The sequence below is a fragment of the Gigantopelta aegis genome, chromosome 6 (genome assembly GCF_016097555.1).
Source record: "Gigantopelta aegis isolate Gae_Host chromosome 6, Gae_host_genome, whole genome shotgun sequence".
In the NCBI taxonomy this organism is placed as follows: Eukaryota; Metazoa; Mollusca; class Gastropoda; order Neomphalida; family Peltospiridae; genus Gigantopelta; species Gigantopelta aegis.
In genome coordinates, this window is record NC_054704.1 from 65,044,769 (window position 1) to 65,057,149 (window position 12,381).

At 35.2% G+C, this 12,381-nt stretch overlaps 1 protein-coding gene across 1 annotated transcript; it reads left to right on the plus strand.

The window, feature by feature from the left end:
* Positions 1-291: 291 nt before the first annotated feature.
* LOC121374673 (putative uncharacterized protein DDB_G0290521) lies at positions 292-789 on the plus strand. Its single transcript, XM_041501782.1, has one exon. It carries the CDS (start codon positions 292-294, stop codon positions 787-789), a length of 498 nt encoding a protein of 165 aa, XP_041357716.1.
* The last annotated feature ends 11,592 nt before the right edge of the window (positions 790-12,381 follow it).

Below are 12,381 nucleotides of genomic sequence, written 5' to 3' on the forward strand. Positions count from 1 at the left end.
GCACAACGACAGCGAGAAAAAAGAGAGAGAGAGGCAAGAAGACGAGACAGAGAGAAGGAAAATGAAAATGAAGACAAAAAATACAAATGGAAGGACTGGGACAACTATAGAACCAACAACATAGATGATAGAGAGAGAGATCTGTCACCAAGACGGGAGACCAATGACGAAAAAAGAGAAGATATGTCTTATAAGCAAAGAAATAGATACAATGAAGAATCAGAAAGACGAGACAGAGTCACTGATACTGTGGTATTACGAAGAAAAAAAACTGGCTCCAACAGACCCACAATGACAGGTGACAGAGCATTAGGGGTATTCTACAGACGAAGGTCTCGGTTTTTAGACTCTGACGAGAGCTCTGAAAGTAAAAGCCCAACGCCATTACAGCAAAGGTCCTCTGTTAGTCCTATAGCTGGTCATCCTCTGAGCCCTCAACCTGTAAGTTCAAAGTCGTCATCATCTCCTCCTTCTTCGCCCACACTTCCTTCATCTCAAAAGGCAGAACTCACCTCGATTCAGAGTGAGACAAAGTCTAAAAATAGCCCTTCCATTACAACCACTAGAACTAGAGAAATCACTCAAGAGCATAACCATGTTCCCGCTCCCGTGCCAGATTCTCCACCACATCAAGAATCTGTTCCTAAGCCAATGAGGTCTCCAGAAAATGGGAGACATAAAGAACCTGACCCCACCCCTAATCATGTTCAACCAGTAACCCCTCCCCTCCCATACAAACTGATGTCTCCCCTCAAAATCGCCCAAGAGTTGGTACTACAAGTAACATAGCAAATAAAACAAAAAAAATGCTGGCTCTAATGAATGATGAAGAATCAGTTATTGAGGAACATAAGACAGAAATACACAAAATTCCAAAGAAGGAGGTAAGTGCAGTTGTAAAATTATAACTACATAAAAGATTATATATAATAATTTTTGATTTACTCTAAATGTTTTTTCATAGCCGGAACCCCCTCCTCCTCCCTTGGAGGACCTTACACCAGCTGCTAAAGTTGGTTGAAGAAGAAGTTGAAGAGTACTTTCCAGAATTAGAGTGGGCATATGCACCTACTGATATTAAATTGAGAGATCTTGTTGTGAATGGAATGGGACTTTACTGACCTTACATGGGATGATGAACAAGACATCTTTGCAGCACCTGCTGGGCCCCCCATGACCGGAGGTGTACCTGCACCTCCGCCACCACCTGGAGGTATTCCCGCACCTCCACCTCCTCCAGGAATTCCACCCCCTCCAGGTGGTGCTCCACCTCCCCCTCCTCCTCCTCCGGGAATACCGGGGACCTCCTCCACCTCCCTCAATGGCACTTAATTCAAAAGGCGGTAAGTTCAGTATTTGTAAGTAATATCACTTTAACATAATACTTTGATGTACTAGGTACGAGAAACGTGACATTAAACAGTTAGATGGCGTCGTCAAAATCTTCTTCCCACATCAGTAAATCGATATGGCTCCTTTTGGAAGGACATACAGAAAGTCGATGTACCACAGGATAAATTCCTGGAACTGTTTGCACAAAAAGCAGAACGAAACAAGAAAACTGTGAGTTAATATTTCCAAGAAAGCTTGTTAATTTAACCCCCTCTTATCAGGAGTCACCTGACGTAAAAAGGAGAGGTTTGTGACTGTATTAAAACAACAGAGAGCAAATAATATTCAAATTGAGATTAAACGACTTCCAGCTGCACGTCACATTCGTACTGCTATCCTCAATATGGATCAGTCCTTTTTTAACAAAGAAATGATTGAGGTATTTATATTATTAGCCAGTTATCTATGTATCCATTCATTCATCTATCCATTAATCCACCCATTGTTCATCCATCTTTCTATAGAAACTACTTAATTTGATGCCAACTGATGAGGAGCGGACTCTTATTCAAGAAAAAACATGCCGAGAGACCAGATCTTCCATTAGGACCAGCTGAAGACTTCCTTTATACTTTAGCCTCAATCCCAGAACTTAAGGCTCGTCTCAGTTTATGGAAATTCAACTATGCCTTCCAGTCATCTGAAGAGGAAATGGCTGATGCATTGATGGACTTAAAAGGTGCTATTGAGGAAGTACGAAACAGTAGTACCTTAAAACAAGTAATTGGAGCACTTCTCTCAATTGGTAATGTCCTAAATGGACAACCTGTTGAGGCATTTGAGCTAGAATTTTTGTCAAGGGTTACTAACGTCAAAGATACACAACACAAGACTCCACTTTTAATACATATAGTTGAACTGGTCATTGAACATTATCCTGAGTCCTCTGATCTTCATTCTGAATTAACTCGTGCACATCGAGCTGGTAAAGTAAGTCTTATCTTAAAATCTAATGTAATGAGTAATTGTATCAATAATTCTAAATTAGATTGACTGGAATGAACAGATTCAAAATTTAGAGAAGTTGACATCAGATTTGTCGATCAGTTGGAGACATCTTCGTGCTATTGCTAGACAGGAGACATTCTCTGATGCTGCCAGTATGGAAAAGAAAATGAAGTCTGCTCAAAGTTTAACAGATGCTGCTGAGAGATTGCGAGTGTTGGAGACCATTTATAAGAGAGTTCACACTAGATTTCAAAAAACTATTGCTTTATATGGGAATGAATCAAGGACAGGCAGAGAGAACAAAGGTATGACTGGATGGATGGACAGATGAGAGATTATATCAGTAAATAAATTTTAACATGTATCATTGTATTACAGATAGACGATTTTTTTAAGCTGATCAGTGATTTCTCTATGGAGTATCGTACAACATATGGTAAAGTATTACAAAGAATTGAGAGAAAGAAGAAAGAGCAGGCACGTCTGAGAACTAAAGGAAAACTAATTGTAAGTGTCCACTTCTTTCTATTACTTTCATTTTATATTAATGTAGGCTAGAGTATCTGCTACATCATTTGATGGGGGAGAAAATGGTGAGGTTACTGAGGAAAAGGAGAAGGAACGTACACAGGTCCAAGCAGAGATTGATTTGATATCTGTCCTTGCTGACCAAGTTGTTAAAGAAACAAAAAAGAGACAAGTTGGAAAGAGGAGGTAGCACCACGTAAACACAGGGAAGAAAAGAAAACAAGTAATTATTGTTTTAATGAAATGAAATATGAAATTATATATTTTTTATTTAGTTCGTAGAACTATAGGTAAACCTGAAGAATTAGAGTTACTAGAAAAATTCAATCGTTCCTGGAATGAAGAACACAACAGTAATGATCCACAGTGAACAGTCGATAGATCCCTCATCTCCCTCCCTATTACAATTAATGTGTGTTAGTAGCACTGGAATAATTAAAATGGAGTATACTTTTGTACATGTATATTTCATTGTTTTGTGTAGCATGTGCAATATTTTATTTGTACTTCCTTAAAATATAATAATGTCATGTTAAAAGAAATTATTATATTTTTGTATTAAGTGTCAAATTATATGTTATGTTCCTCTAAGTATACTTCATTATGACATTGCCCTGTGTTGTTTTAAGTCATTCATATAATATTATGTTGTATGATACAGTACAACTATAATGTAACTTCTTTGAAGTTTTAAGGAAAGTTTTATAACCAGTTAACTAGAAATTTATATAACAATGAGATCCAATCACAATAGAATGAATGAACTCATGTTTTTCCTACAATTGTGGACATAACAAGGAACAAAATTTATAAAGTGTCTAAATTTAGTTACAATGTTACTGCTCTTAAATGTTACAAAATTTCACTGTAATTAAACAAAAAATTGAACTAAAAATAGAATAGAATTATAATTTTTAACCCTTAATATGGCCTCCATTAAACTCACTGTATATCCTGGTGATTTATTTACTGCTTCAATTGATCCTGAATGTCTTCAAGTACTAGTAAGTACTAAAGAAAAGAGCATTAAATCCACTCCTAATAATAACCTCATTATCTAGACATATCTACGATTGCTAGGAGACAACTGTCCGGTCCAGATCATCTCAACATGCAAACATTGGATGTCTCCAACAGGTCTAAAATGAAACAATCTACATTAAAATTAACTTATGTCATTTGTAGGTAATTTTCCTAGTCTTGTAGTTAATGGTACACCATTTTCTGGTGCTGACGCTATTATTGGACAATTAAAGAAACAAGTGAATTAAACAGGTGTTTGTTTATTTGGTTGATATCATTTGAATTGTAGGGTTTAGACTGTGATCAAGGAAAATTGGATCCGAAACAATTAGCTGAAATTACTGCTTACTCAGCTTTTTTAACAGATCGTCTAAAATTAGCATTAGTAAATATATTCTTTTTTCTATCTGTTCATTAATCCATTCATTAATTCTATCCATCCATTTATTGATCATTCATCTTGTTAGTCATCTATTCATCCATTTTTATTCTATTGATCAGCTATATATCCATTGGGTTGATGGTAAAAATTATACTGAGGTCACTCGAAAGTGGCACAGCAAAATGGTGACCTTCCCTCTCACCCTGTATATCCTATCTCGGCAACATAGACTAGTTCAACAAGTTATGAAAACTGGTTTGCCTGAACATATCACACCAGAACAAAGAGGAATACAAGTAAGTTATATTTATTATTAATTAATTAAATTAATTAATTAATATTACAGTTAATAAACCAGGCAGAAGAAGCTTTAGACTTACTATCAGATAGATTACACAATGAAACTTTTTTCTCTGGTACCAGGTATCCACCCACTCTTTAAATTATTAGTTTGTTACTATGACAAATATCTCTAGTCCCAGTTCATTGGATGCACTTGTATATGGTACTTGGAATTAATTGCTCAATATCAGTTGCCAGGCAACAATCAATTACAACTTAAGTTAAACTCATTGAGAAATTTATCTGAATATTGTGACAATATCAGACGATTGCTCTTTCCAGAAATGAAAACCAGTAAGTCCAGTTAAACATAGTAAAAATATATATTCATATATAGCAATGACCATTTTGTACTAAAATGTATTGATTTGTATTCTGTGAATTAATATTTTATAGTCACTTCAATTTTTACCTACAATATCAAAAACTATCATGATCTGAATTAAAGATTAAGAATTTGGTCCACGTTACCAAATCACTTGAATTTTAATAAAATTAGCTATATAGGTCCTTGTTAAGTGACATTAGTATTACTGCTCTAAAATGTTATATTACATGTTTAAAAATCTTTATATAATGTCCTTTGTTTTACTAGTAAATTTACATGTAAATTAATGAATCTTTTTAGGTTTTTTTTACAGATTTTAATAACATTTCTGAGCACAAACAATTACTCTACTTAGCAAAGACCTATATAGCTAACTTCATAAAAAAATTTCTGCATGTAAATTGTTATAAATGCTGAATAAATATCATTATTAATTCCATTTCATATTAAAGTATGGTTTTCTTTGCAAGCTGCTTAGACATTTTCCTCTTAAACCTTAAATTTGCACTGATGGGCCAGCCTAACATTCTATATTTACATTTTAAAGCTGGCCAGGTCTATTGACATTTATTCCCAGTAATTTAAATAGATTTTTTTTTAAAAACAAAATATAATATAAATAGACTATGAAAAAAAAAAAAAAAATATGAAAAAACAAAAAAAAAAACCCTTGTGTGTTGCCCAAACGATTCCTACTCGCTCACCCACTCAGGCTTCCACTTAGGCTCCAGGATTCCCTGCTATTGCTAGCTGGGACCGCCACCTGGCTTGGTAACCCTCGTCTTCGCGAGGTAATCCTGGCTGGAGCGTCGCCCTAACTTAAAAACCAGCCGTACGGGATTCCAGCTCTTAGGGAATGTCGCATTCAGGAACCGGGAACCACAAATACACCAGCCTCATCTCGTTTAAAGGGAGACTACCAGCCCTATCCTAGTCGGCCTTTCGGATACTCCGTAGAGTATGCTGGTAACCATCTCAGAGGTCTGATGCATTGCAGAACGCTGGCCCCACAACACACTGGCACTCATGACTGCTTTGGTTTCTTTTTATATGTACGTCAGATTTTCCCTTCATGCTCTTGTGGGGCGCGTCGATCAGCGCTATGAATCTCATTAATGGCTGTTATGACTCCATGGAGTAAGAATGAACTAAAACTATATTTAAAGGTGAAGAATAAAACTAGGTCCTGTTTAAGCAAACTAGAACAGTACTAATGCTATTAATTTTTTGTCATTCTTATATTAAACCACTCATAGTTCAAATTACAAGTTTACACTATATCAAATGCTAAGCTATCACATTCAAAATGGCTTTAAAAAAGAACACACTCTAAACATCATCTAAATTCCACTTTTTTATGGAGTTGCCATCTATATAAGTCCTTGTTAAGTGACATTAGTATTACTGCTCTAAAATGTTCCATTACATTTTTGTTAAAAATATTTATATAAATGCCCTTTGTTCTACTAGTAAATGTACATGAAAATTATGACATTTAGTTTGGATACAGTGTAGCTGCATTATATATATTAATGATCACTTTATATTAAAATAAATTGATGTTTTTTGAACACCATTTCGTTATCAAAATGTTTTATTCTAAAGGACCAGCTACAACAATGACCATAACTCGATCTTCTCCTCTTTATAAAGATCCCACCTTGTGGGCATGTGTTGCTATAGCAGGAGTTTTGTTAACAATACAAGGGATGAGGGTTGGATTACTTGGAAGACTCGTGAATAACCTTAATAAGAACAGATGGGTGGAGTTTATGAGCAGCATTACAGAAGAGGAACAATTAGATGAACTAAATGGCTTAGAATAATGTAACTCTTTGTACATTGAAATTATTGTTATTATTTGTAGACTATAGAAAGTAAATAAATTGAATGGAGGATGTAAAATTATTCATGATTGTCATGGGGATGGCTTGATTCATTTATAAGGTGACCATCTTGTGGTGCTAACATAGGTATTCCACCCTTCACTGGATAAGCCACACCCAATTTATCACATACTAGTTCTTGGGTATCAGGGACATACCTGAATACGTTAATATTATGAGGATAATTATGAATAGGGACATCCCCATCACTTACCTTAGAGGTTCCTTAGATAGCGGACACACTAACAGATTTAGAAACTCTTTATCAATGAACTGAGACAATCTTCTGTGAGCACTAAAAAACTAATTTTAGAAGATGAGGTCTTTTTATAATAGTATTCATTAGAGATAGGTGGGGCTGGATTCTGCAAGAGTGGTGTTAGAGATAAAACAGTTGAGAAATTGGGAAAAATAAACTGACTAGATATCATAGGAGATGTAATAACTGACTTTGTCTACTTTATGTGTATAGCTATCAGTTGTGTTTTGATCCTCGACAGATAGTAACGTAGTATACGGAGTTAACATGTTGCAGCCCATTTCATTTCTGTAGAAATTTCAGAATGTTTCCGTTTTTGTCCGTAAACTTAACGTCTAACTCACGTGATCCAGCATGCAACAGCAAAATGGAGTATTTAGGAAGGTAGTAATTAATACAGGGCTGTTCAGTTTTTGGTAATTTTCCTGCTGATCTTTTTGATTTCCTCGTAGTTCTCTCTGAAGTGAGTGCACTTTTGCATATTCTAGTGACGCTAAAAGTAAGACTTGTATTAAAGGAGTATTGTCACATGATAGTCATGTGAATAGGCTTTTTCTGTTCCTATTTTTTTTCTATGTGTTACATATGACCTTATTCTCTCCTTAGGTAGTCACACTATCAGAGAGACAGTAAGAGAACCACTAGGAATGGAGGTAACTTAGAAATAGTTATATATAATATTGAAATCTAATATGTTTGTACAATGTGGTTTTCAATTATTAAAAATTTTAGGGTGTGGTTTTTGGTGACTTTTCAGTTGACGAAGTCCAAGATTTACGCAGCAATGAACGAGCAGCAGTTGTGGTATGATAAATTGATGATGTCACAATGATGTCATTATATTTTGTTTATTTTAGTTCTTAAGTCCAGTCCAATCTGCATCTGGTAAGAGTTTATCTATTCTGTGCCCTATGTATCCATTTTTGATATCTATATATCCATTATACCACTATATATCCCATTTCTTTATAGATGGTCGTATAACTGTTAATCATAGCAGTACTACCAGTAGTGATAGTGGAGTGGTAACTGGTCTGTCCAGTATAACCAGTCCTGAATTCCAGTTTTCCCTGTCGTCTCCTAGTGGTTCTCTAACTGAATATGCTGATCAATATCAATTTGGTTGCTCTACCTCAACTCTCAGTCCATCTACAACTTCGCTAAGTTCTCTAAGTGCCACTCCTAGTTCTAGTTCAATTAATTCTGGTCAGAGTGGGCGGAGTCCTGCAAAACTTAATGTATTTGCTAAAGAGTTTGTCCCGTCTACTGTGTCTAATTTATCAATAATTACAAAAAATGAGGTAGGGGTTGGTCCCCAAGGCAGTTTTCACGTTCCTCCATTCCAACCTATACCAACTCAACCATTTGTGTTTCATCCTTTTAATCCTGTCATGGTCCCTTTTATGGCTGACCCTGCCCCCTTTCCACAGCCTTTTCCTCTTCACACAATAGGTCATACTACAGCTGGATTTCGCTCTACAGGACCACAGGTTGCCGTGGTTGCACCCTACCATCAGACTCCAAGAGACCATCGCCAGTCGGTACCTCCAGTTTGACAAGAAAAATCGAGATAAGTACAAAAGGTCAAATTTTACATCAGATCAGACTGTTCCTATTTCAAATCAATCCCGCCCCATTTTTAAACGAGACTGAAGGTATTGATATTAGTCAGGTCAAATCTATCTCTCTCTCTCCTCCACCTGCTTCTTCTTCCTCCTCTCGTCCTTCTTCAATAGCAAATAGAAGATCATCATCAACTGGTGATATTGATACAAGAATATTAGATCATGACAATAGTCCTAATGATACACCTAATAGAACCACACCTACTCCAGAAGAACTTGCTGACGCACACCCATCTATTGAACCTATTTCAACCACACCCACTAGTCCATATAAAACTTCACTTTTGCCAGAGGACTCAACTTCACCTGATAAACCTGTTAAACCTGATAGTCCTGTTGATAAACCTGACTGTCCTGTTGATAAACTTGACAAAATTGACAGTCCTGTTGATAAACCCGTTAAAGTTGACAGTCTTGTTGATAAACTTGTTAAACCTGACAGTCCTGTTGATAAACCTGTTAAACCTGACAGTCCTGTTATTATACCTGTTAAAACTGACAGTCCTGTTGATATAACTATTAAACCTGACTGTCCTGTTGATAACCCTGTTAAACCTGACTGTCCTGTTGATAAACCTGTTAAACCTGACAGTCCTGTTGATAAACCTATTTCTAATTCACCTGTCCACTCTGATAGATGCAACAACAAATCACCTACACCAGTCTCTAAATCACCATCACCTACATCATCTCCACCTAGTATAGAATCTACTACTACCCTTGTCAATGTGCCTACTCCTGTTATTAACACTAGCAAAAATGATCAAAAATCTCCATCACCCATCAATTCTCACACTAGCACTATTCCACAAACAACAAAGAAATTCATTCTCCCAAAATGAAAAAGTCACGGTAACAGCAGTTATTGTTACTGATAAAAAGTCTTCCACTAAACCTCCACCATCAAGATCATGGGCGTCAGTTGTGGGAGCTGCTTCCTTAGTTCAGCCACCTAAGACACTTACTAATGTTGAGGTGCAGGTACCAGGAAAGCCGCTAGCTGTTGTAGGTGTGGTTAATAAAGTTAATGTGCCTGAAGTTAGTCAAAAAGAAAATGAGTCTGAACTGGAAGAAGTGAATAGAGAAAGATTAAAGTTTTTTGGTGGTATGTGTTGATCCATTAATATTGTGTTTATCCATAATATATTTACATGCATCCATTTGTGCAATATTTCCATCTGTTTATGTGTCCATTAATGGAGTGTTGATCCATATAACATTTGCTCACTGTATTCATTTGTCCATTGCTTTTATTATGTATCCATTACAGATCAAATAAAGGACAAAGCTATCAATCATGATCCAGTCTCTATTCTCCCCCGTGGTCTAACCAATAGCGGCAACATGTGTTATATGCATGCAGTATCCTAATAAATAGTAATTAATTACTATACCACACCCACTAATTAAGAACTATAACACACTCCTTAACTCCACCCCCTAGACTCTACAAGCTCTTATTAGTTGTCCAGCTTTTAGTAATTTATTGCGTTATTTAAAGTTACCCAAGGAGTCTTCCTCATTGTCAATAGCAACCATTGCAACAGAAAACATGTAAGTTACATGTAATTATAAAATGAAATCAATTTTAATTATATCTTAATTAATAGGGTCAAATTTATGCAATATTTTCAGAACTATCCCAAACCTAGTTTGACTGATGGTATGTAGCCATGCCCCCATTTTTAGTAATAATGGTTTTAACATATTCTCTAGATGCTAAGAACAATGGTCGACGTAAGAAAGGAATGAGAGATTTCTCATATGAAAATCCATTCAGACCAGAATTTATGTATGAAATATTACCTAAAATAAAATCACATTTATCAATTCAGGTAATACTGGTAATGGATGTATGATTAAGTAATGATGTGTGAATGGATTGATAGATGGATGAATGGATGAATGAATGACATATAAAATAGTCTGATTTTGATTTATGGATAGATACTCTATAAAATGGAAGATGGACAACGCTAATGGATAAATAGTGTTAAGATTGTTATCTCTCTCTCTTTTGTTCAGGGTCGCCAAGAAGATGCTGAGGAGTTTCTGGGTTGTATTTTAAACAAACTACATGATGAAATGGTAGCTGCTGTACAGTCTGTAGCCACACCCACTTCAAGTGAAACCACTGATTCAACAACTGAGGAGGAGGGGCTTAAAGATGAAGAAGAGGAGTGGCAAGAGGTGGGGCCAAAGAACAAATTAACAATAAAACGTCAAGTGAGTATATTAGTTTATTACCAATTAGTGGGTGTGGTTATTGCTGTATGAGAAGCCATTTTTAGCACATTCATTTAATGAGTGTGGTCTATCAATGGAATACAAAGCAGCAATAATAATTATTTCTACTATGTGTGGGTGGGCTATTGGATGTGATAATCACAGCTCCTTATAGTAGTAAAAAACATGGGTCATTAAACTCTCATACCCCTTTAATAATTTGGTTTAATTAACTTACTCTAGACCGTCCATGTTGATTCACCAATTAGTGAAATATTTGGGGCAAGCAACAATCCTCTCTTCATCGACAAGGCATGAAAGTTTCAGCTACTGTAGAACCATTCTTCTCTCTACAACTAGATATTCAAGTATGTGTTCATTCCTTTTATCATCTAGCTAGCTATCTATTTATCCATTTATCTATTCCATCTATCCATTCATTTATCTATTTATCCATTTATCTATTCCATCTATCCATTCATTTATCTATTTATCCATTTATCTATTCCATCTATCCATTCATTTATCTATTTATCCATTTATCTATTCCATCTATCCATTCATTTATCTATTCATCCATTTATCTATTCCATCTATCCATTCATTTATCTATTCATCCATTTATCTATTCCATCTATCCATTCATTTTTCTATTCATCCATTTATCTATTCCATCTATCCATTCATTTATCTATTCATCCATTTATCTATTCCATCTATCCATTCATTTATCTATTCATCCATTTATCTATTCCATCTATCCATTATTCTAGTCTGATGAAATACGAACAGTAAAAGATGCTTTAGAATTTATGGCTTCAAAAGAGGCTATTCATTTTTCTGACAAAGATGAGGTAAGACCAGTTAATTATCATAAATATTTATCAATATTTGGTTAACTTGAGTCAAACAATCACACACAGATTAATGTCTGGTTGCTTTCCTTGTCTCTCTCCTATTGTGTTAAGTAACTAGATCTTTTATAGTATTGTTTCTCTATTGTCTTGTGCGTTAACATATCATGCTGACAGATATTAAAAATGAATTGTCACAATGACTCTTTGTGATGTTATAATGATGTCATCAAGTCATTAATATTATGTTATTTAATACTGATCATTAGTAGATATCATATTTCAAGTTCAAGGTTAAATTGTCGGGACATTGTTTTTGACCCAAATAACTGTACGACATATTGTACTACATACTTGGTCATGTTAATGCTAAAGTACAGCTGAAATCAGAAATAACTGGTTGAAATATTATTTCAAGATATGTTAGTATAATATATCTCACCTTTAATAGTCTAGTCTAGCTAAATGCTTTAAGACATTACTATAATGATGTCAGTAGTAATAATATCTTTAATTCTTGTGTGATATTGTTTATAAGAACTAACTGGTCTGCTATTGAGTGATTGTCAAATTAGTGAAAACAAATTA